The sequence below is a fragment of the Pristis pectinata genome, chromosome 23 (genome assembly GCF_009764475.1).
Source record: "Pristis pectinata isolate sPriPec2 chromosome 23, sPriPec2.1.pri, whole genome shotgun sequence".
Classification (NCBI taxonomy): domain Eukaryota; kingdom Metazoa; phylum Chordata; class Chondrichthyes; order Rhinopristiformes; family Pristidae; genus Pristis; species Pristis pectinata.
This window is the reverse complement of record NC_067427.1, coordinates 14644091-14670501: the sequence shown is the minus strand read 5'-3', so window position 1 is coordinate 14670501 and position 26411 is coordinate 14644091. Positions and strand designations below refer to the sequence as shown.

Sequence of the window (26411 nt, the reverse complement as noted above, 5' to 3'; positions counted from 1 at the left end):
AACAGAAGAAATAAGAACAGGAGGTTGCCATCTGGCCCTTCAAACCTGTGCTTCCAGTCATTAAGGTCATGGCTGAGCTTTAACTTGAGTGCCATACCTTCATAACTCTTGATTCCCTTAATATCCTTGTACCTATTGATCTTGGTTTTGAATGGACATAATGATCGAGGCTGCAGAGTGTGTTAAATCTGTACACCACCTTCTGAAGAAATTTCTCATCTCGGTCCAAAATGTCCTACCCCTTATTTTGAAACTGTGCTCCCTAGTAAAAGACTCCTCCAAGCAGAGGAGAATCCTACATCTAGCCTGTCAAGCCTGTTTAAAAATAGTGATCTCTTTTCATCTAATCTCCAGAGAAATCAATACCTGTGTGGTGGATCTCTCCTCATCAAGCCTACCATCCCTGGAACAGGTCTAGTGAATCTTGGCTGCACACCCTCTTTGGCAATGCCACCCTTCCTTAGTTAAGGAAGCCAAAACTGTACCTGATGGTTCAAATGGGGTGTCAGTAAGGCCCTATACAATTGCAGTAAGGCTTACTCTAGTATTCATATCCTCTTGAAATAGAGGATGGCATATCACTTGTCTTACTTGCTGCACCTGCATGTTGTCCTTCAGCAACTTGTACTAAATCAACTAAATTTGTTTCAGCATCAAAATTACCCAATCTCTCATTTAACAAATACTTTCTGATGTACATCAAACATCACTTTTCCCACATTATATTCCATCTTCTTTGTGCTCACCCACTCACGTCAAATTCAAGAGGAGATATGAAACTTTCATATCTATATATTGTGAAAAGCTGAGGCACAAGCACTGATCCCTGTGGTATCCAACCAATTGCAACCTGCCAAACTGAAAACTGTTTAATCCCACTCTTTGCTTTCTGTCTAATCATCTAACCAAATCCCAATCCATGCAAGTATATTATCCTTAATTGTATCCACTTTAACTTTGTTAACCAACTTTCTGTGTGGGACTAATTTGATTACCTTCTGAAAATCCGAATACTGCATATCTGCCAAATATGAACTATATGCAATGTGGTCAGTTTCTATTGGAAATGCTTTGATATTGATCTATTAAGAGTCAGGCAAAAGCTTAGAAAAGCCTGACCTAATGAGGCAATTTATTAAATGCAATGACAGCTTTGGTTCAAACTCTCCAAGTACTGCCAATTTCTATGTACTTCAGTATTTCGTGTTGTGAGCTTTATCTTCTGTGGATTTTGGAATAAATATCAAATTTCAAAAATGATAATCATTTGTGTAAAGTTAAACTTTCAGTGCTGATTTTATAATCGTTGAAGTAATCAGATATGGAATAAGATAGCTCTTATCTGCAGTGCATTCTGGTTAATTCCATGTTCTGCTTAAAATGTAACTCAACTTATATAATGGCTAAAAATATAATTCAAATTACATAGTCTAAACAAAACAATTAGTCCTGGCAGTTGCACACAGATTGAGATACAGATAGAGGTTATAACATGGGATCTGCCATTTGACTCAACTATTTGGTGTTTAACCTGTTTTCTCAATTTCGCTTACAATCCTGTTGCTTTCCCGTTCCTTTAACCATGGCAAAATATCTGTCACTCACAATTGGTAGCTTGGCGGTGTATTCCACAACATTGTAAGCACCTATTCAGAGAAAAAATATCTAGTTTATTACAAGAAGACTTTGCATTTATATACTGTTTTAGATCTCTCAACTGCTGGAAGTAATTTTTTTCTTCTATTCTACCTTGTTGCTTTATAACTTTAAATGATTAAATACAAGTGTTTAATGTCTTGTTCTGGTAGGAGCACATCCTGTATTTTAAGCATGATGCATCTAATCATACTTTAACAGTGAGACTTCTGGTAAAATTGTCTTTTATCTGCTGGAAATTTTTGCAATAAGTAGAAAAGAAGAAATCTAATGTCCCCCCATCCAGACAACATCCTGGTGAATCTGCGCTGTCGTGCGGCCACGACGTGATATTATGATCACTCTTTCCTAATTGTTATGTATTCCAGTTGGCCTGGCTCATTTTCCCACACCAACCTCAGCAATGCCATCTTCCTTGTTGGGCCAGAAGTATACTGATTTTGGAATAATATATGCTGAGAAGTGAGGTTTGATTAATGGAAATAAAACAGTAGGAATAAACGGATCATTTTCAGGTTGAAAGGTTGTGACCAGTGGAGTGCTTCAGGGAATGGTCTGAAAGATTTCACTAGATGAGAATATTCTTTCCCTCTTCTGTTGGAAATTTACATGGTTTGTTGAAATGAAGAATAATTGCATTTAGGACTCGTGGGGTTATCGAGAGATACAGCACAGAAACATGCCCTTCACCTCGTCAAGTCCATACCAACCAATAATCTTTTAGATGCATTTTCAAATTGATCTATTCCATTTATCCAGAACATGTTCACATGGATATGTATGTGGAGAAATTATATCATTTTTTTTTTCATTTTGACTGAGAATGGGATTTTGGCTAGGATAGCCACACATTCCATGTTGTAGGATATAAATTCATTTTCATATTACTCTAATCCCAGCAACATTGGATAGCTATATCTTGATAATTAATATCAGAACCAATTGTGGGAAAATAATGTGAATGAGTATAAAGGAATCATCCACTGTAATGTTTCCCCATGTTCTTCCACACTTCTCAGTGTGGTATCTTGTATTGAAAATTCTCTTTTGGCTTTCCCAATTCCATTGTCTCACACTTCTCTGGATGGAATTTGATATACTCTTATCCTGTGCATCTAACAATGTATTCTACCTTCTTCTAAACTGCAGCATTTCTCCTTGTGATTATTCACAAGAAATTTTTCAATGACTGTCAATCAGGATCTTGTGGGATTGCGAATCATTAATGACCATTTGGTATTATCTCAAGTCCACCACACAAAACCATACTGTACCACTGACTGCCAGCTTTTTCTTAAGTATTTGTGTTTCCACTCTGGTTTAGTCTTGCATTTTGTTTGGTCACTGTCCATCAATATCGCATGTAGTTGTCTTGGGGAAAATAATACAGCTTGATCCTTTGCAGGAAAGTAAAACATTCCTGTGACTATAAAAATTTTGTGTAGTAAAAGTTATCAAATCCTTTGCCATTTAATTGAAACAAATAATAAAGATTATATACTTCTGAATTTATTTTAGATCCTAACTTTAAGAACGAAACAATAAATTTCAATGTTACTTTAAATTCTTATTGTGGATGTTTTTATAAGTTTGGTGTTCATTATTCATCCAAAACAAGTGGCTTCCTTGCCAACTTCAGGGCATATTTTCTAAACTCTTTATCTTATGAACTAAGCTTCTAATCACATTCTACATTACTGACATTACAATTCTGTAATAGCCACCACCCCCCCAAACTCCCAATCCCTTCCACAGTCCTTAACTTCCCCAGTCCCTCATCCAGGCTTTGTTTTTGTCGGATTTAACTATTCCGGTGTTTTCTTGCTGGCCTTCCACCTGCCACCATCTCTCAACATTATCACATTCTGACTCTACTACCTGTATCCTACCTTGTACAGTCTCCTTCATCCATTACCCCTTATGTTGACATTTGATCTAATTTAGCATAACACAACTCTGAAACTGTCACTTTTGTTCACGTACTACTTTGTAGTATCTCTACAACCCTCCAGTTCCTTGTTGTTGAAATTCTGATTTTTTTTTCCCCGTGTATCCCTAGCACCCTTTGCCCCAGTGTCGGTAGTTTTCAATGGTCTAGGCCCAGAGAACTAGAATTCTCTCCCTATTTCATTTTCCCCCTCCTTTTTTAAGGTGTGGCTTTAAAATTTATCTCCTTGACCAGGCTTCTAATGGCCTTCCAAGTTAGCGAATTGTCCCAAAGAGTTTCATCAAATACATTAACAATGTTAAAGATGTTTGGGAATGGCTGAGGTGAAGGTAAATTTCTTTATGCAGGAAATTATTGAAGTATAGACCCTTTACTACCAAAAAAAATAGTTATTGCATCTTTTAAGGAATAAGTACTTGAACCAGAAAATACAAGCTATGGGAAGAGCATACAACAAAGGTAATAGAAACATAGCTGAATAACTTCCAGTGCTGTAAACGTATGATCTATCACCAGATAGCTTTATGCAACATTTGTGACTTCAAAACATCAAATCATTGGTATGGATTAATTCAATGTATTTTAAAAAATTTACAGAAATTTCACAGTCAGAGTTTTAGAATTCCTGATGAATGAATGTGGTCAATGGATTGTGCACTTGAACTGACTATTTGGTGGTTTGGCAGGCTGAGTGTAATATATTTTTAGCATTGACAGAAAATATCTGAGCAAGTGGTGTTCGGACTGAACTTTCAGCTTTATTATCATAAAGTTCTTTGTGAATTACAGGATGTGACTCAATGGATCATAAAACTGAGTGCCAGCATGAAACTAAAGTTTATACCCAAGTGTTAGTCACAATTCACAAGTGGATTTAACCATGCATTTTCATTAAAAACATCTTGGAAGAGTATCAGTCTTTTTGTTTTGCAGGTTGTTGAAAATCCTTTCTTGTATTCCAAGGTGATGGGAAAAATAAACTCAAATATCCTCCTCTAACCATTCCACTTGTAGAATAAATTGAATGTCCTGTTTGCTGTGTTTATATATTGTAGTTTTAACTGTGTAGTTTATTTCTATTTCTTTTAGCACAAGAGAAAGCTGGACAGTTAACAAATCACGTGACAGTTGAAAATCGCTCTTGTGTGCTTGTTCGTCGTGATCTAGTTGCACTTCCTGCTAGCCTCATCAGTCAGATTGGTTACAGATGTCACCCAAAGCTATACTCAGAGGGTGACCCTGGTGAGAAACTAGAACTTGTCTCAGGTAAGCATAATTTAAAACTTTGATCACTTGTGAAGAAGGTACAAGGCTCAGTGAATTATTGAAAAGTAAGCTATCATTAGGCCTAGCCTCCTAATTAAGTTTGGAGTGGTTTGTTTATGCTACAGTCTTTTCTGTAACCTCTTGAGCTTTAGCAAGTTTGAGTTATTTTGTTTTATTCCCTACTTACCGTACATGCAACTTCTGTGGGACCCAAATGAGGAAGAAAGCCAAGAAGTAGACCACAAGAGTGCTGATTGCAAGGCAATCAGAAGAGGTCCAAGCTGATCAGAAATTTATCCTAGATTTTTTTCCTTAACTTGCAAGCAGTGATTTTTAGTCTCGGCAGGAGTGGAGTTGGTCATTATTTGAGTCTAAACTTTAACACCCTGGAGCTTTTTCTGGTTCAAAATCCCAGCCCTACTTTGCAGTCCCCCCTGGCTGTGGAAGGCTGCTTTCTTTCCATTTGAATCCATACAGGTGTCCTTCATGACTCCCCAAGCTCTTGCCCTAAGAGAGCCCAATAATTCTAAGATCTTTTCACTCTTTCAACTTTATCCTTTTTCCACAAACTTCTTTTGACAACCATGCCACCTGTTGCCTTGGCCCCAAGCTTTAGAACTCCTTTCCAAAATCTGTCTCTTATATAGGCCTCTCCTTCAAAATCTGCCTCATTGACCAGAAGTTCAGTTGCCCATCCTTGTCTCCTAATGGTCCAGGGTCTTCATCTGAGATGCCATATGATGTTTTCTAAATTGAAGATATGATATAAATGCAAGTTATTCTTTCAAACCTTCTATCCAAACAAGGCTTTTTCTAAAATATTTGTGGAGTTTGTTTTACAAATCCCATCATTGTAGTTTCAGCGTAAGCTTCCTAGAACTGTAAATAACTACCTTCTATTTGCACAAAGAGTACAAGGTTCTAATAATCCTTGACCACTGTTTGACCTTAATTCTCTAGCTGGTTAACTTTTTTTTTTGTTCACAATTTCCTTTTGCCAGCAAATGTCTCAAGGGACAGGCCTTTCTGCCAAGTGGAGGTGAGAATCCCAGTCTGTTTTTCACCCAGAGATTGGATAAATGGAATCAGAGGCCCCTATCACTCCTGTGCAATGTAATCACAGACCTGTATCACTCTAGTGCAGTACATGTGTTGGTGCTGCACCTTTTGCTTATAGTGAACACTTTTTCTGTTGATTAATTTATGGGCTCTAGCAGGTGTCTAATAAAAGCAAATGAAAATGTTTGATGTTTTGAGTTCAGTCTAAAAATTTTCTTAAAGGTTTCCACTAACAAACTGAACATTTGGAAAAATATGCAAAGGCATAAGTAGCAAATATTACATACTAATTAGCATTCACCTGCAGTTTCATGGACTTAACATTTTTAGGCCAAGTTTGCCTCTATCTCTTCTGCCTCTTGATTCATGGCAACCTTAGTGCACGTAAACACTTCAGTCTAAAGGGTGTTGCACAAGATTAGGGCTTAATATATATTTTTAAATTTTATACAGTAGTCTGATTTTATCGTGAAGTGAGACTTAAGGATCAGTAGCTTGAGTATAAGTCTTAAATCTCCGTGTACTTTGGATTGTTTAAAGGTACAGCAGAGTTCAGATTGTTAGATTTTTAAGAGACTCCTAAATACTGACAACAGTGAGAACTATCATGCTTCAGATGGTGACATAGTGGATGCTATTTATTAAGTGTAACCCTGATCATTTGAAAAGAGATTTTACTTCATTAGAGGAATTTCTGGAGTTAACTGTAGACCGATCTTTCACCTTTTCTCCACTTTGCTTTTCTCTTGCTTTACTTGTGGTACACATGAACGTTCAGTAGTAAAATTACTAACCTTAAAGGGCTTTACATTTGTCTTTTGGCTTCCTCAATGGCAACACCTTCAACACCTCTACCCATCAGCACTTTTGGAATACCTTTTAAAGAATGCCATTATTAATTAAGCAGTCCTTGAGTCCTGCAGGAAAAGGTGATGGATCCTGTTGAATGGTTCCTTGAGCAGACTATCAAAGTCATTTGACACGATGCTTCACCAGAACAAACACCAAAACCATTTGGCTCTCCCTGCCTTGTCCTTCATGCATGTTGGGGTCTCATTCCTACACACTGGTCTTAAGGTGGCACCACTGTTATCTATCTACCTGAAATGTACATTTGCCAAAGAGGTCAGGAAAGCTGTACAGTGGTCTCTGTCAAGATTCGTCCTGAGCAGCTGCATAACACCCAGATCCTTTGTGCTGCAGATTTTTAAGGTGAAATCCCATCCACTAGGTCTGTCTACTCAACTGAATACCTGCAAGAAACATAATGAGAACATTGGTCCATAGCTGTTGATAACATTGAGAATTTATAAATGCTTTATTAGCATGTTTACGCCTCATCCTTTCCAAGAGCAGAAAAAATAACAGGTTTAATTTTAAGTGCTCTTATTATAACTGTGTGTAGTTACTATCCAAGCCACGTTTAACCACTGTTCCCAAAGGAAGAAATGGGGATTGCTAATGAATAAAGTACTATTTATGTAAGTAAATTGAATTTATTTAAGCTAGTTGTACACATTATTCAGACCTTTTTGAAGGTTCCAGTGTGTAACTGTGTTCATGCTTCAATGTATTCTAGCTGAGACTTTGGAGTATTATTTAAGTGCAAAATGCAAAAATCAATTTGAGCCAGTATTAATCATACTAGTGACAATTTACATTGCAAAATTGGATCGGGCCTTCTATTCACTATTCACATTAGTGCACTTTGATGTTCTTGTGTTAGGCATATACTTAATGTCAATATTTGCACAATGCCTGCTTTCTCCCTTGCATAAATTGGAGCTCAAAGGTGCAACATACACTTATCATGGAATAGTCCTAATAAAATTAAAAGTCCATTGTGCTACTTTTGTTTCATCACTGTTTATAGGGAGACTGCAGACATCTGAAGACATGACTGGATAGTTTCAGAACTCAGTGCACACTATTCACCTTACAAACTCCCAGAAGTGTGCACTAAAACTAGGCAGTGTTTTTCCAGCATTTAGCTGCTGACTTATTCAATGGGTGCCTCATTAGTGACACTGTTGGCAGCACTCCATTAGCTACGGCAGATTCTGCAGCATCACTAGCAACATTATTTATCTCTACACAGTGAAGGATGCAATTTTCACCAAACCAATGTATTTCTACATTGCTATTGTGTTCAGAATTATTCATAACAAATATTGAATAACATTTCTATAACTATTTGGGTCAAAACTTTAAATACCAAAGAGTATTTTCTATTTCACTACCTTGGTTTGAAATCCCAGTGCTACTTTGGAACTCTCTGGCTATGGAAGGTTGCTCCCTTTCCATTTGAATCCACACACTCCCTTGATGACCCTCATGAGTGGGCCAGCTTCTGACTTCTGTCCAGAGTCTATTTTAGGAGCAGTCTGGGATGACTGGCTTTGGGGCAAGGATGAGCATGCTGCCTGAGAGGACACAATGAGAAGTTGTCTGGCACTGGTGTGTTTGTGGGGTGGGGCATGAGCATCAGTATCCTGAACCTATGCACTTGATGACCTCTTGGGACAAGATGGACAATGTTGCATCAAACAACTGGCACTTGTTTGAAGCTCCAGATCCTGTGCCAACCCTGCTGACAGGCCCTGCCTCCCAGGTGTCTGGTCCCTGTTGTCTTTGCAGTTCCCAATGTTGACTCTGCAACCTGTACAGGACCCTGGTCTTGATGAAAGGGATGGGGGTAGGGGTAGTGTTGCTGTTCCTGCAGAAGAGAGAAGTTTCCATGTGCTGTATCTCTACCGCAGGAGATTGATGGTCTTTTGTGGCATATCCCTGCTTATTGCTGGAGAGGAACCAGTTAATGTGCAGCATCTCTTTGCTGAAGAGCTAACTGCTTGCACACAAAATCCCTTTGCTCCAGGGCAAGTTGCTCTTGTAACATGCCTTTCCATTGAGAGCAGCAATCTGCTTGAGTGGCATCGTGCTACTCAGTAAAAACAGTGATTTACTCATGACTGGCATTAAGCTGCTACTTCGTGGCATATTGCTGTTGCTTCAGAGCTTTAAACCACCCCCTTGTGGTTGCAGCCAGATATCTAGCTGAGTTAGTGCAAGAATGCACAGAAACAAAGATATGATGTGGCCTTTGAGCCAGTAAGTGCTGCGTGATGGGGATGATACTGGTCCCCACCACTATGTATCGCATCCAGAGTGGAGCTATTGGTATCCATGCTCTGCACAACCAGCTGCCAGAGCTTGGAGGTCCTCCAAGCATATGTGCATTTTGTGAGGCTAGCTGTAACAGGTTTCTAACTATCTTGCTGTGCATTCCTATCTTTTTAACACCAGCATCCCAATTGTGTACTCTGGAGCAAGACAGATATTTGCACCCCTTCCACTTCCCCCACCACCAACAAGGCCAGCCACCCAAGATTCCTTGTGCCTGGTTCCAGGTTGCAGGTCACTTTCTCATCGTATCTCAGTGCTCGACACTTGTGATGCTGGTCTTTTATGGTGGTGTTGGATGCAATGATACACTGTACTCTTCCTCCTCAGTATCATTCCTCACACCTTTCTCTCCAATATTCCTTGCTCGTTCACCCTTTCCATATTTTATGGGGAGAGGGAAATAGTTGGCGTAGCCTTTAAGAACAAATTAAGAGAGAGTTACACTTAAGCTGCAATATAATTATGGTGATGCCAGTATAGATAATGGGACACTTGCTGTTGATTTAAATCAAAGCAACACAGCAATCACAATGAAACATTGTTAGTGACCATGTGTTGTAGATTATGGATGGCATTTGTTTTTGAGGCGGCTGGGGCTCTGTAACCATTAGGTACAGGATGGTGGTGTCTATGGTTGTGTGGCATTTGTGAGCCACTCCCAACCTGCCCCCTGCCTCCTGTACAGGTGGATTCCCTCCCATTCCTTGCTGCCTTTTGCCCAAGGCAAGTGTTGAGGGACATAAGTGACCTTTTCATTATCCCTTTCGAGGTTTGACCTCCTGTAGGAGAAGGGCTTCTGGAAAAAAAAATCCCTAATGGCAGGGTGAAGGTAGGGGTGTGTTCTGGCTCATGACTTTAGGGGATACCACTCCTGGCGCTTGTTATCCCAGTCATTTCTTGCCAGGCTCATCCAACAGTAGCTCGGGTAGGTGGGTTTCCAGCCCCTTTTTTTTTCCCTGCCCAGTTTACAATGCACAGGACATCTCCGCCAGGACTTCAATATCATGTTAAGTGAATGAGTGTATCTAGGGCACTCTTCCTTTCCTCTGCAGCCTCTCTTCCATGGTGGCCATATTCTATGTTTACTGACGTTTGGTTGCCATGGAGAGTGTTCTTTTATGGGCTGTTACCCTTTTGGCATTTAGGTACAGTGTGGGTCAGCAGCTGCAGGAAGAGAGCAGGTCTCATCAAGATGCATGTACCTGGGTATAAACCATACTGCTGCTTTTTCAAACATTTCTTTGGCAAATTTCATGATTTTTTGGAGGGGGGGGGGGAGTTGGTGTGGGGAGCCCTAAATAGATATTAACTCTAGACACAACAGCATTTTAGCAAACCAAAAAAGGTAGAATCCAACTTCTCAGCGGCTTTAGTAAGCAAAAGATCAGGCAGTGGTCTATCTTTCAGCAATTTGATTTACAAGGTTTGTTTACTTAAAATCATCTGCAGACATATTCATTTCAGATAAATTACTTCCTTGGTTTGGATAGGAGTTGGAGAAAGGACAAAATTACACAACAGCATTTAAATTAAGATTAGCAGATGTCATGTACACATGCGCACACATTAGCAAGTTAAATATTCTGCATGGCACTTAAAAGTGAGGCTCCACAAAAATGATTTGAATTGTGTGGCATGTCATCTGACTGTCTACAGTTTGGAGAGTACCTAAATGAATTTCCCCAGCTCTTTTTAAAAGAAAAAAGAGGAGTTTTAGTTGATTTGAGGCAATTAGTTCACCTATAGAATACCATGAAACACCCCAAGAATCTTGCATTTGAGTAGAATATTATCCATGTCAGTTATATCTGGAACTGTTTAAGCACAAGTAAAGCTGTGGATTACAGTCATCTAACACGTTTGTTCTTTGGCAGGTTCTGGAGTTTATATCACCCGAGGTCAGCTGATGAACTGTCACCTGTGTGCTGGGGTCAAACACAAGGTGCTCCTCCGCCGTCTGCTTGCCTCATTCTTTGATCGGTGGGTAAAAGATTCCTGCCCATGCCGTCTGGTTTAAATTGCTTCGTTTGCTTAGCTAGCAAACTGTAGGTCCACTAAGGATAATGAGATGATTTCATTATTTTACAGCAACACATTGGCAAACAGCTGCGGCACTGGGATCCGTTCCTCCACCAGTGACCCCAGTAGAAAACCTTTGGATAGCAGGGTCCTGAATGCAGTAAAATGTGAGTTGTAATCAATTGATTCATTCTTACAATGAAGAAAGGAGATGTACTGAAAGCTGTAGGATAATTATGTTTCTATTAAGGTTTTGTTGAAAAGAATTAGAATTGGGTGTTTTTTCTTTTGATTACTGTGCATGGATCCCCCCCTCTCTGCTTGCACTTAAATGGTATATTTTCATGTAGAAAATCGGCCCAGGGCACTTCAGTGTGAATGAAACTAACAGCGCAAACATTGAGAGATTAGATGGGATGATCTTTGGTTAAAGATGTTAACCAAAGTTGGGCTTTAAGGAAATACTTCTGTGGGGCAGAGGGAAATAGGAATTTAGGTTGGGGAAATCCAGAATGTGGGACTTGAGTTGCTGTAGTGATGATTCCAGTTGGTGGGGGAAGTACAAGAGAATGCGAAAGAAGCCAAAGTCAGAAAAGAAGAATTTGGAGAGTTTGTAGTTCTGAAGAAAGTTGCCAAGGTAGGGAAGGGTAAAACCTGGGAGAGGCATGTACATAATCTTTCAAAATATCCATGTCTAGAGGATGGGAGCCAATATAGGTCACCAAGGTTAGATGTGTGGAGGTTGGGGCAGGTGAGGTGATACTGAATAAGCTGTGTTCACCATAGTTTTGGGTGAACTAAGTTTGAGAAGCTGATGCCCGTGAGAATAATTTGGCCTGCAGCTGAGTTGTGCATGCTTATCCACTGAAGTTATCACAGATAAGAATTTATTTAGTTCTCAAACATTAACATTTTGTGAGAGCAATATTAACTGTTAACTTATTGTATTGAATTTGCATCATTGCTGAATTGTGCAAGTACAGGACTTTTTAAATTGGAAACACAAAATTAGAAATTGGAAAGTGAACAAGTCTTGCTCCATTAACAAAGCCAATTCTGTTTATTGTCGCAGTGTATCACTGTATCCAAAGCCATGTGATTGAAAGTGTTAGATTGACAAATGGGGAAGAAACAGTTTGTGTTCAGAAAAAATCTGGAGTTTTCTGTCAAGTAGAAGAGGAGGACAAATGGATAAGTCATTCTTGTAAATTCAGGCAACAATTGGAAAGCACTTTGTCTTCAACGCTTCAGTGTCTAATGCTAGAATCCAGTTTTGGTTTGATTCTTGTCCCATGTTCTTTCACTACTGCTTGTAAGGGTTGCAGGTTTATTGAATTCTGCTGTTTTGCACAGAGATTCACTGCAAATATAGGACTGACTCCCCATTGCAAATTTATCAAAATATATATTTTAAGCCAACAAAGTATTGGGAGAGCCAAATTTTCATAAATCCTAAAATCTTGGCTCACTTGTACATGAAAATACAGCTAAGAAATGAAGAACTGCAAAGTTTGAAGCTGAAGGGCTAACTGGAGAATGCCCCTTAAGTATCATGTCCTCTGGAATGCAGGTGTGATTTTTTTTCTCTCTAACAAATACATTTAACCTTGACAATAAGTTGAATCAAATGCAGCCAGAAATTCACCCTGTAGAATAATACAACCTTCTAACCTAATTCACCCGTTTGAATGTAATGCTAATAGGGGAAGCATTCAAATAGCTTTTCTATCTGTGGACTGACTAGATGGAACAATACCATTATGTAGTTTGTGGATGAAGATTCAGTCTAATGAACCCAATAAAGGTAATTTTTATATATTAGCAGACCATCTTATGACTCAATAGAGCCCATTAGCAAGCATTTCCGATTTTGTAGATTAGAATGGGTTCAGAGCTTCCAAACCCAAGAATTCTGCATTTGAAACAATTTATATTTTTCAAGGGTTAAATTGCTTCCTTAATCGTACTTTTTGAATATTGTAAGTTTTGTTTTGTATTTTAAAAACTGATTCCCTGCAGGCAGAATGTTTTAGTGAATAATATTTTATACTTTGATTAACTTTTCCTTTACTGTTTTAACAGTATATTGTCAGAATTTTGCTCCCAATTTCAAAGAAAGTGAGATGAATGTGATTGCTGCCGATATGTGCACTAATGCTCGACGAGTTCGCAAGCGCTGGCTGCCTAAGATTAAATCGATGCTGCCCGATGGGGTGGAAGTGTACCGCACTGTTATTGGAGATGCAGGTGGCGGAGACAGTTTGGACCCAGAGCTGTATGGAACTGGGCTGGCATTTGAACAAAGTAGTCAAGCTGAGAAGCGTAGTGATCCTGGAACTGTACTCGGTGAAAGAACAAATCCTGTAAGCATAGATGTGGAGTCCCCCAGCTCCATCCAGTCATGTGAACAGAATGAAATGGTGGAATCGGTAATAAGAGAAGCTGCTGGCACTAATAATTTGGCCCCTGACACGCCCAACACAGGTTCCACTCTTGATCAAGATGAAGCTTCCTCCAATAATAGATCTGAAACAGCCATGCGAAAACTAGATGGAACATATGCAGGGACCTTGTGAAGATTTCCACCATCAGAAGAAAGTGCATCATGTTAATTGAAATGGCTTGCATGCTACTAACCCTCTCAACATTTGGCAGTGTTATTAAGCCACTGACCTGTACCTGTTGCCTGAAGACATGACTTTTATCTTACCTGTATACAATTTGCCATGAAGGAATGAAGACGCCTTTTTAACAGTGAAATAGATGTTTCTAATTCAACTTGTCTTGCCGGGGCGACAGAGTTTGTAATCTCCCCATCGAAGGCCACAATTATGGAACAGCCAGGGTGATTTGAAAATTGCCTTTAATGCTGGTGTATATATAGTCCTGATTTAGCACTGTTGGTCCATTAACAGACTCTTAAATGGAACTGACCTCCTAAAAACACACTAACTGTGATGGGATTGAAATAGAATTTAAAAGAAAATTGTCATCATCCATGTATCAATATCTGCTCTCTCAAGCCATGATGGCCAAGGTTACTACCACAGTGTGCACTAGCTTATCTAGCTGGAATTCAATATTTAGCATAATCTGACTGATTATATTTTTTTCAGATGCATATATAAATGTATGTAGCTATATGTGATGCTGTAAGAAGATTGACTGAATGACATTTGGCTCTGAACAAATCTTGAAGATTTCCATTGATTGCTGGTAACACTTTGAGCATTTTTACCCTGTCAGAGGGCAGCGGTGTTAGGAACACAGGTTGGGCTTTAATCCTTCACTCATTCCTTGAAGTCAAGTGGTACTTACTGTTGGGGTGGGTTGGGGTGATGGGGAAGAAGTCCAAACTGAATCTTTAAAAAGAGCATAAAGACTTAAGTTGTGTAGGGTGTTTGCATGATATGACAAGACTGAACATTGATCATGCTTAAGACATAGATTGTCATAAAATGTTACTTAGATTGTAGACATGCAGAACCATGTGCCTTAGATATTTGATTTACTCTTCCTCCCAAGAAAGAATAATCTCATCATATTTTGCTGATTATTTTGTTAATTGTAAAAGAGTGCCCATAATATTTAAGTGAATTAACAGTATTTATGTATAAATACAGATTTGTTCACCAACGTGTGAATTTTCCAAATAGTTCCTCACTTTAAGCAGCACCGGCATGAACCATGCCGTTAATGTGACTGTTGGCTAAATGCACTTAGTGGAAAATATTTTCGTTTTGCTGTGGATGAAACTGATCATTCCCTAACAAAAGATTGCAGAAGTGCCATTTGAAAGCTTGGCTACATAACCCTTACAGCTTGAATATTTTGGGTTACACTGTTCTGATGCACTTTATTGTACATGGTAGGTTATCAAAAATTCTCATCAATCAAGCATGTTCTAAAATAGTAATATTTCCTAGCCGCTCTGCTTTTATTTGTGAAGATGAGTTGTCAAGTTGATTAAATCATTACTTATATTTGCATTACTAAAACAAGATCTTAGTAATTTCTCCATACGGGGATAACAATGATGTCATTGCTTGAACACTCTTCAGAATACTGATTTTCCTGCTTGTGGTTCATTGACATTTGATTAACATCCTCCCTCCCTCCAGACTCATGTTGTTAGATCACTGAATAAAGTCATGGGGCAGTCTAGTACATTTCCTTTTCCTTTCCTATAAAAGATTTATAATTGTTTATTGCATATAATCATTAGTTTAATAGCTAAACTTGATGCCCTGAGACAACTTATCAGTGTTATTCAGTCTATCTTGGTGTGCACTTCTGTTCAGAGGTTAGACGGTCAGCTGCTGATATATTGCTCCAAAAATGCCATACTTTTAATGCCCTCCTTTTGAGAGGAAGGACTGAAGTAACATTTTCATCCTGCCTTTCAAGCTGTCAGAAGCTGTTCCAGCCTCCCATTTCTTCTATGCTTCTCTCCAACCCCCCCCCCCCCCACCCCTAGGAGTTAAGATTGAAGAGTGAGCCTGTGCCTTCCTGCTCTATCATCCCAATCCCAATAGACTGAATGCTATCCAGTCCTCTGTTCTGGTGTTCACCTTTCAAAGTGATACGCTACCACTTCTGCACTGTTGATCTGAATGTAGGTCTGAACTAATTGAGCTGTTGGGAAGCCCAAAAGATTCCATTTGGAAAGTCTATGGAGAACCAATTCAACTACTCTCAGTACTGCTTCTGTACACCCTTTTTTATTTGGGCAGGATGAGCACACAAGTGTGGGAAAGTACTACTTTGTCTTCCCAGGGATTGAGTTTTTCTGCCAGGTTGAATTTAATGGTCAACTAGCAAATTACTTTTGGGAAAAAACAATTTGCATATTTAAAACATAAGTCTCAAAAGAGAGGAACCTCTACTCCACATTGTGGAACTTTCCCATTGAGCTTATTGGACCTGTTCACCTCGTCTTCCTGCCCATCAATGCAGTGGTTTAATGGTGGCCATTCCTTTTGTGGGATTTGGATGCCCTTCTAATAGTGCTGGTGTAACTCATTTTGTTAAATTCGCCCTTTCTTCTGTATGTTCTCACTATCTTGCAAGCAATCACCACAATCCCAGCATGACAAAGGCATGTTTCAGACTGAATTGCTAACCTTGAGCTAAATTGCCCAGCACAATAACAAACCCTCAATTTGTTGTAGAGAACGTTTGTGAAACTTGCCATTTAGAAGAAAATTGGACAAACGATGGAGCAACTTTGTCAGAAATATAACCAAGTATAGACGCTGAAACTTTCAAAGTAAATGTTATGCCTTAATCCTTTAAGCTTGCATTCAGTTCATTAGAAAAGGAAGAACTGTTTCAGCTGGAGGAACAATTGTTGTCTCCAGTGCAAGATTCAGGAACTACAAAGTACATGCTTTCCAGTTTCAGTATTGCACAGTGTCTGTTTTCAACCATTGGATTAACAGGGCACCTTCACATTTCCAGAGGATTATTTGTAGAAATTGTTACTGCTTTGACTTTTGACAATTTTGAAGATTTCTGTAGTACTGAATAGCACTGGGCTAACAAAAATTAACTCCTAAAAGATGTATTTCTGAAAAATACATGAACTGAACACAATTAGTATTTTCTGGCTATACTGTTCAGGAAAGTGGCTTTGTCACATACTTTATCCTTTCAGGCTTAATAATCGCAGATTCACTGAGGAAAATATTCAGTAGAGTAGAAAGGTTTTTTAGAAATGATTTTGTTATAAGCTTGCCTCTTTTGGCCTGAGGCAAGCAGTCTTGCATTACATTTCAATATGGGCTAGTGTCCTGATTTAGGAGATGGAGGCTTTATGCAACCCAATGGTTTGTCTCCAAGAAATTCCCTGTGCCAAAAGCTTTGAAGTTAAATGGTGCTTTGCTATGTTGGGACTGGATGGATGTGATCATTTGATCCATAAAGTGCAAGTAATTTGAAATATGACTTTAAAATGTCAAAACAAGCGCAACTTGGTGAGCATGAATTGTGGTGTAGGAGGGTTTTTAAAAAAAAAATCAGTATGATTGAATACAATTGACAGTACTGAAGTATCTTTGTGGTTATGCTGAAATGGTTTTGGAAGGATGTTAACCTACACAGGTTTTTCTTAGAGCTGATTTTTGGGAGTAGTGATGATGAAAAACAACAATTGAAATGAAATAAATGCAGCTCTAAATTCAGCAACTCTCATTTTGACATGAGGGTTTTTTTTGAATCCTTCAATTCCCAAGTGTAAGAAAACTAATTTTTAACAAAATATTCTTCAGTTAACTGCAGAGTATCAGTGAAATTGCACTAGTTAAACTACAGTGATCAGGGATGAAAATGAAAACTAAACAGCTTCAAATTTCTGGCATTGAATACTAGGGATAAAATGGTGGGTGGTGGAGGTGGCATGACAAAGGAGAGAAGAATGAACAAACGAGAAGGACATCTAGTGGACTTTGACAAAAATTTGGAGAAAATTGATTGTGAATTACCTGAATTGGCATTTTCTAACTGTCCTACTGCTAGACTACTAATCCTGATGGGATCCTATTGAAGGATTTTCTGATTCTAACATTTACAGGATCTAAAAATTGTCCCTCTTAGTTTTCTGAATTCACCAATAGAATTTCACAAGTCTGATTCAGTAGAGAAGTATTTTCACATGCTGTGAAAAAGGGTGCTTTTTCTGCATGCACTTGTGAAGCATGTGAACCGACTAATATTTTTAATCCAAAGTTTATCAAATTTCACATGCTGATTTGTTAGGAAGGTGCAATGTTGTGCACAGTTTTAGGCTTTTTGCTCTACAATTTTGTTTAAAAAGTAAAAATCGCAGAAGATGACATTTATGAAAATCACTAAATGCATGTGTTAGATGATAACCCATGTAAATATCTTACAGATTGTCTTCCAAGAATCTTTAACTTTGAAGGCTAGAAATTCTGGCTGACATTTATCAGCAAAGTCTAGGTCTTTTTATCAGCAGTTTCCATTTGGGAGCCATTGCATTCCTACAAACAGTTGGTAACTTCTGGCCTTTTTGAGAATGTGTATGCATGATAGCATTTCGGCATCAAGAAACGCTAATCGTAAAGTCTTTTATTTTGAAATTGCCTTTTGTATTTCCAACAAAACTCTAACAGGAACTTTAAACTGCTGATCTTCCTGATTTGGTCCTGTTCCTTAACTGCTGGAATTCTTTACTGTGGGCGTTTGCAGGCAACAGACTGCGTTTTTGCTTTCATCCACATAACTAATGTGTGAAACACAAGCTTTTTAGTGATTCTTCTATTTTATTATTTTAAAGGTACAAGATACAGATGCTTTTGACTTTTGAGAATCACAAATGTTATTGATTTGAAAGTTGTGTATTTTAAATGTATTGTAGATTTAAGAAAATAATTGGTGTCCCAAGGATTTTGTCAAAATTGTTAATTGAATTGTCGTGGTGTGAAAGCTTAGAATTGTAACCATGAATCTGTTCAATCTGGTTTTCAAATGCATCTGAACAGGGAAGCTTCTAAGATAGAGACAAAGTGAAGAAATCTCTCTAGATCTGCTGAATAAACAGGATTTGGTATGGTTAGCAGAAGATATGCTGTGAAATCTAATCATTTGGAGTTAAAGATAGGTTGGTTTGCTGTTGAATTATTTCACTATTTCTTTTATCCCTTTTGACCCCCCTCTGCGCAGCTTGTATCTTCTGGCACAGCCAATATTAATGTGCTTCAGCTGCATCCCTGTTCCCACCTAGCATCCATCCACTGCTGAAGGGAGATCAGCAGGAATCCTCACTAAACATTATCCCTGTTGTCCCAAGTCAACTCTGCTGTTATGCCTGAGAGAGCAATTGAACATAGCACAGCATCAAACATTCCTTGCCTCCCATTCCATGTTCCGTCATGAATAATTGGAAAAGCTGTCATATCTAGAATGTGAACAACTGTGAGGAAGAATTTAGGAAAGTAATAATTTCCAATATTCTTAAGGTGTGAGGGGTAGAAAAAAAAATCCTGCAAGCTTGTTTTTATTTAATACTAAGCTGGTGATTAAACACGGACACCCATCACACCTACTCCAACCAAAGCAGTTCATTTATTTAATAACTTCCTCTTGTAAACTGAGAAATGCTCTGTCCTTGTACTGCAGTCAGTCCCTCTAATCAAAATTTGATTTGAAAACCCACAGCAATAGGCTGACTGCATTTTTCCCTTTCTTATAATCAGGACCACACTCTTGGCCCTAATAATATGTATGTATAAATATTGTGTTCATAAAAATGTTCATCACACTAACAAAAATATTAACTTTTTGTTTAGGAATTGATCATAAGCACTTCATGGTCTGTGACCATGTCTTGTATAAACATGCTTCAACAGACTGACCCAAAACCTCTTCCCTGCCCATCAGTGCAATTTCTGACTGAGCAAATGCCACAAGAAAACAGTCGATTGAAATACTTAGAGGCTGGGTAGCATCAAGGTTGCAGTCTGTTGTAATCTTTTGACACTCCCATGCAGGACTGAGGGACTATTGGAAGTACTATCTTTCAGGAAAGGCATTAACCCAACCATTTTTGCTTAATTTAATGTTTGCCTGTGAGGAACTTTAGGATGCCCTGAGAAAGAGATCCTATTTCTATTTTGTGCTAGAGTATGGAAGAATATTCAATTTTTATGGAATGTCTTCCATGTCTTGGAGGATTTTCAAAGCATTCATGCTAATCTGTTTTCATTTTGCTCACCCTGCCTCTTTGAAGTTTGTGAAGCAGATCTATTCAAACATAAATGCAGTTTTAATAGCAACAACATTAGAGAAACCCCTCTGCACCAAAGCAAACAATAAGGCTTCAAGCTTGTTTTAACAAACTTGTCAGGATGGAAGAAATGTTCTATGTTTCTGTATACTTCTCTGGTTAAAGCTGGGAAAGATGTTCATTGTGCAAAAAGAATTTAAGATTTGCCTGACCTGCTGCAGGTTTGTGAAAATTAGTTATTTTTAAATTACACTGTAAAATGTCTGAGCCATTTCAATGCATTTGCACCTTTAAGTTCTAGGAAAGATTGTATAGGTAGAGTTGCCTTACTGAAAATGGCACTGTTGGGACTGTTACTCCAGCAAGATGACTGTTAAATTCTGGGACTGTTTCTAGATTTGGCCAAGATTTAACGTGTTCAATAAAAGTAACACACTTGAACTGATTTTGTCTATTGTCCTTCTGTTGGTCTGTTTGTTTTATACTGAAACTATAAAGATTGGATGTGATTTCATTATGAATGGTGCATGGATTTATGGAGGGGGAAAGTCTTGGTCCTTGCAGTTTCATTTTGTCTTTTGCAGATCTTTTTTTAAGAAGTTGGGTGCTTTATTTCTACAAAATGCATTTTCATTAAATTTTAAAACTGACCTAAGTGTTGATACTGAAGCGTTGACCTTGGATCAGTGGCAGCAGTGTCATCTGTGATTCACAAAGTGCATGCCAGAGACATGGGTGGAACGAGACTGATTTTCCATTGCAAAATTAAGTGTTGAACTGTTGGAGGTGGAATGAGACTTCAGACTAGATCCCTACTTACTCTCAAGTGGACCTAAGATTCCAGGGAAATTGAAGAGGAAAGTGCTACTAGTCTCTGAACAAATATTTATCCTGTGATTTATTTAATTATTTCGTATTTCTAGGATCTCACTAATGCAGATTGGCCGCAAAGATTTTTCTGCAACTCTTCACACAGCAACTTGTATTTATAACATGACTTTAGTGTGGTAAAACATCCCAAGGTGCATCACTGCAATATAACCAGACAAAAATTGACCCCAACCCACATGAAATATTCAGACAGATAACAAACACTTCAGGGACATTGCGGTCATGAAAGAAAATGCATTGCTGGAGTTCCTTTTCCTCTTTCTGAGCACGATGAACTCTAAATGGGTTGTCATTTTTAGATCTTCCATCCATGACTCAAGGTTTATAAACTCTACATTTGGAGTAACTTTTTTAAACTTCACAATTTTCAGGAATATTATACTGAATAATGTCTGTTCAACACCAAATCTGTGTAGGATTCAAAACACCACGCCACGATTGAAATGTTAACTGTTTCTCTCTCCATCGCTGCAATGGCTTCCCAACGTTCCGTCTTTCAGATTGCCAGAATCCACTACTTTTTGCTTTTGTGTAAAGCTGCATTTACTAGCCATGTGACCTACCAGAGGGAGCAGACAGAGGACATTTCCCTGTCAATCAGACTTGGTAATCATTACTGTCGAGTGACTGTTTGGTCTTTTAAATGGACTGCTTTCTTAGCGGATTTTCTGTTTGCTGCGATTTGCACACCCTGCCCCATCTCCAGTACATGGTCTGGCAAAGTGTCAAGAAATACTCTTGTACATAATGGGTGAATAGAACTTGAGTTAAGATGTATGGGTAGCAGCATAGTAGTATGTGGAAGTCCCCTGGTTATACTTACAAAGATGATTAAAGGTTTAAAACAAATTGTAAGTTCTTAGAGGGTGCTGAGTTTAGTGCATGTTTTTATATGTAGTTAAGGGATTTATTGTGAATCAGGAGGCACGAGAGATGAGCTCAAACCCAAGCCTGAACAATGAATGCAAATTACTGAACAGCAGTCAGGAATTAGGTGCTCTGGTTGATCTTCCAACACTGACAATCCCAGATTTGATTCTGCTGTTTCTTTTAACAGACCATAGTGTGATTAAAGTCGCACAACGTGGAAACGGGCCCTTCGGCCCAACTCTTTCATTGCTGACCATGTTGTCCACCTGAGCTAGTCCTATTCGCCTCTGGCCCATATCCGTCTAAACCCTTCCTATCCATGTACCTGTCTGACTGTCTTTTAAACGTTATAATTGTACTTGCCTCTACAGCTTCCTCTGGCAGCTCATTCCATATACCCACCACCCTGTGTGTGGTGGGGGAGGGAGTTGCCCCTCGGGTCCCTTTTTAAATCTTCCCCTCTCGCCTTAAATCTACGCCCTCTAGCTTTAGTCTCCCCTACCCTTGGAAGACTGTGAGCACCCACCTTATCTCTGCCCCTCATGATTTTGTGTTCTTTTGGTTCTTTACACTTGTGGGCTGCCCCCAGAACACTCTACGCAAAAGATGCACTTCACTATGTGTTTCAACGTACATGTGACTAAAATAAAGAAATCTTATCTTTGCTTTTCACTTTGCACTCTTATCCTGTTTGTCATTAATCTTCCTTCGCTCTGCATCCTATTACAGAAGTTCCTTTTTATTCCTTCCTCCGCTCCACGACCCACCCGGCCTCTTTGCATCTTAAAATTCGTCTTATCTATAACTTGCAGTTCTGATGAAAGGGCATTGACCTAGAACGTGAGTTTAGTTTCTCAACTGATGCTGCCTGACTTGCCGAATATTTTTGCCATCTGCTTTTATCAGATTTCGAGCATCTGCAATATTTTGCTGTGATGTGGTCTATAAATATCACTACAGCTGATGACTATGCAAATCTTGTGCATCATGCAAATCAGGCAAGAGCTGGATGTGATGTGTTGTTTCAGTGATGCAGAGTGGCAATTGTTCCAGGCAACAGCACAGAAGAACAATGGTGTGACAAATTTAACATTGAAATTAGTTGAGTTCCTAGCCTGCTTTTGGATTCAGCAGTCACCTTTCACAGTAGCTTAATTTTCTTTTAAATTGCTTTGAGATTAAAGATTATATCTAAGACAGTTGATTTTGATCAGAGCAAGATCTTTATTTAAATAAAGCCCAAAATTATAACTTTAATAAGTAAGACCGTCAGGTCTGTACTCGTGGCACATTTGAGGGATATCTATTTGGATTTTCCCCTCAGCTTTGAAGTTAAAAGTGCTTTATCAGCCATATGAAACCGCACTGCAGTGTTTGAGATATAATCTGCAAGTAAAATTCTCAGAGTAATAGAGCTGAAATGGTGTCAGCAGTATTCAGTGAGTAAATCAGATCTTGGTATGGAATGGAGCTATGGAGATGAAGTTCTGCTCATGCTGAATTCCTGACCTTTTGTCAATTAGTTGACGTTAACTCATGGGCTTGAACCTTGAGTGTCCTGGTTGAAATAGGAATTTCTAAGTCTGCTTGTGGATAGCTGACGTATTGGTGAGGGCAGGCTTTGTCCTTTTGTTTTTAAAAAGATGTGTACAGCTGCTCCCAATCGTTCCATGGATTTACAAAATGTTAGCCAGGGGTTCATCACCCAAGTGCTACCCAGTGGCATCAAATGGAAAATTTCCACATGAATGTGGAGAAGTGGCCAAGATCATAATCCTCAGCAATATTACCATCTCCTGTCATGATCTTGCTGACATCTATTGTCCAGGTTCCAAAGTAAAGAATTCAGGACGGATAAGATAACAAATGCTGTTAGTATATCTCAACACCTTCAAAATAGTAGGGAAAGTGAACTGTTTTAACACCTTTTTGAAGTGATGAGAAGACATGATTCATTACTTAATTTTAAATTTGTAAGATTAACAAAAACAAATTATAGTTAAACTATTCAAAGCACACAGCAACACAATTTTTAATCTTAGCTTTTTATCGAAGGATATCTGTTTACCTGTTCATTGCAGGGATGCTTTAGCTCAGCACAGATTTGTTGTATGTATGTGTCGTCAATAAGCTGGAGAATGACATTAGTTTGAGACCAAAGAGACCCTGTCACACACTTTTCAGTAACAATGGATCCCCATCTTCCATCATGCACCTTGACTTCATTGCAATGAGAATTTTGCTCGGGTGGGCTAATGCTAGTGTTGGATGTATCCACTTTGCTACTTGATGGGAGAAGGTTTTTGGGATCTGATTTGTGACTTGATCAGAGATTCTGCCCTGTACTGACCTGAGGACAGAAGCTGCCAGTTCCCATCTGATCAAGGAGCAGGCAGAAGACTGTTTGTAAATTACTGATGTTAGTATTGGCTGTTGGATCAAGATGGCTTTAACTTCAGCCTAGAGAATGCTCAATAGTTTAGGCTGGTGAAAGAAACAGACTATTAATTGGAAAACAAAATCATTTCTCATGACTTGCATATGTTGGTGATTTGTATCCAATGAAGTATTTTTCAACACACGAAGTGCTGGAGGAACTCAGTGGGTCAGGCAGCAGTTAAAGAGGGAAATGGACAGTGGACATTTCGAGTTGAGATAGGTCGACTGTCCATTTCCTCCATAGATGCTGCCTCACCTGCTGAGTTCCTCCAGCACTTTGTGTTGTTTTTTTAAGTTGGTCACTACTGTAATGGAGGAAATGAGACTATCAACTTTATGCCCACTATCAGTAATGTGATAACAACTTTATTCTACTTTCAGTTAAAGGATAAATTTTGGCCAAAATAGGGATTATTTCCCTGTTACTCATAAATGTGAAGTAGGAATTTCATCTCCACTTGAGAGGAGCCAAGGCCTTAGTTCAACATCCCATCTGGATTGTGGCTCTATTGCACTGCCACGTCAGCCTCTGTCTGAAGTGAATCTTGAAGCCAGGGCCTTCAGACTGGCAAGAGTGCTACCCACAGAACAATGAGGATAGCAGCTATCCGATGTATTACTGGAACACCTTCTTGATGATTTCAATTAGGTTACCAGATGTGTTCTTGGTAAAGGCCTGTCAGAGGGGATGCTTTTATTTCTCATGCAGTTAATTATCATGTTCCTCTACTGCGGAATTCTCACCAGCTCTGTGTGTCAACAACAGCTATTTTTGTCAGCTGTGTTTTGCAGAGAACTGCTGTCTTTTGCTGACAGGATTAGCGTGTAGTGAATGGGATGTTCTGTTTCTGTGAATGCCGTCGCTTCAGCTCTACACCTCATTTTCCTCAGTTGCTTTTTCCAGTCTGAGGTTTACTTTTTGGTCTAATGGCTTTGTTTCTTGCTGTTCTTAATGGTGCCTCTGTTTTTACAGTTCTGCCTGAGAAGTGCAAGGTGCCACTTTTTCCTTTTCTATGGTATTGGACCACTATGGGACATCACGCATCTCGCATACAAGTTATTGTGACCTCTGGTGCTAATCATGAATATTGGGAACTGAATCAAAGGCCCACACTCCAACAAAACAGGGAACCTCTGGTCAATAGACTAAGGAGACCAGCCTAGAGAAAAAAATGAGCTTGCAATTTCTCTCGTGCTTTTCATGGCTTAAGAACAGAATTAGAAGCAGGATTAGGCCACTTTCTCCTTGTCTCCTCTGCCATTTGATTAGATCTTTTACCTCAGTGTCTGTCTTCCACTAACTGCTTAGCCACTGATTATCTAAAAGTCTGTCATTATCTTAATATAGTGAGCTACTGAGCCCCCTCTCACCATCCTTTTAGGTAGGGAGTTCCAAAGGTTCGCTGCTTCTTGGGTGAAGAAGTCTGTCCTGTTTGGCAACCTAGTGTTCTGGGATTGAGAGCCCTGGTTATTGACACCCCAGCCATGGGAGACTGCACCATATTTATCCTGTCAAGCCACAAGAAATTTGTACTTTTTAATGAAATCATCTTGAGGATATTTCAAAGAACTTTTGAAAGCCATGAAATATTTGTGAAATTTAGGCACAGTTGTCTGTAGGAATTGAGGCAGCTAATTTTCTCACAACAGACCTCTGTTATATTATTGACCAGTTTAATGTGCTTGTTTAGTGATGTAGAAACTGGGCCTAGATGTTCTAGAATGAGGTTTGAACCTGCAAATCTCTTACAAAAAGGCAATTGGGCCACATCTGTGAGATCTGAAGCAAGTAACGAGCATTGTGTAAAAGAAAGCTCTGATTTTTTTTTTCTTTCTCTCTGCTGCACCAATCTTCCATTTAATTTTCCTCTTATTCCTGATGTAGTGCTTCATCCTTCTGGATTTTTTTTCCCCTCTATCTTTTATCTCCTTCTCCAAAGAGATGCACCATGGACACGGGCCCTTCAGCCCACTGTGTCCATGCCAGCCATCATGTACCTAGCTGAACGCATCCCATTTCCCAGCTCTCGGCCCTTAGTCTTTTGTGCTGATATGTTTCAGGTGCTCATCTAAATACCATCTAAATGTTGTCAAAGTACCTGCCTCCACAACCCCCTCAGCCAATGCATTCCAACTGGCGCCTGGGTGAAAAAGTTTCTTCCTCTCATCACACACACACACACACACTCACCCCCCAATCTCCTTCCCCTTACCTAAAAGCTCTGCCCTCTGGTTATGGACACCTCAGCTAATGCAAATAGTTTCTCAAAATCTACTCTGTGCCCCTCATTTTGTATACCTCCTCCCGCCATAGGGATAACTGTTCATCAAAAT

At 39.1% G+C, this 26411-nt stretch overlaps 1 protein-coding gene across 4 annotated transcripts in view; it reads left to right on the top strand.

Moving 5' to 3' along the window:
* LOC127582027 (nucleus accumbens-associated protein 2-like) overlaps positions 1-20322 on the top strand; it is a 63991-nt gene extending 43669 nt beyond the window's left edge. For all 4 annotated transcript variants that reach the window (XM_052036957.1, XM_052036956.1, XM_052036958.1 and 1 more), the window contains 4 exons: positions 4694-4870; positions 10987-11092; positions 11201-11298; positions 13214-20322. In XM_052036957.1, the coding sequence (XP_051892917.1) occupies positions 4694-4870; positions 10987-11092; positions 11201-11298; positions 13214-13707 (875 nt within the window). In that variant the 3' untranslated portion in view covers positions 13708-20322. The remainder of the gene's footprint in view (positions 1-4693; positions 4871-10986; positions 11093-11200; positions 11299-13213) is intronic.
* Positions 20323-26411: the final 6089 nt, after the last annotated feature.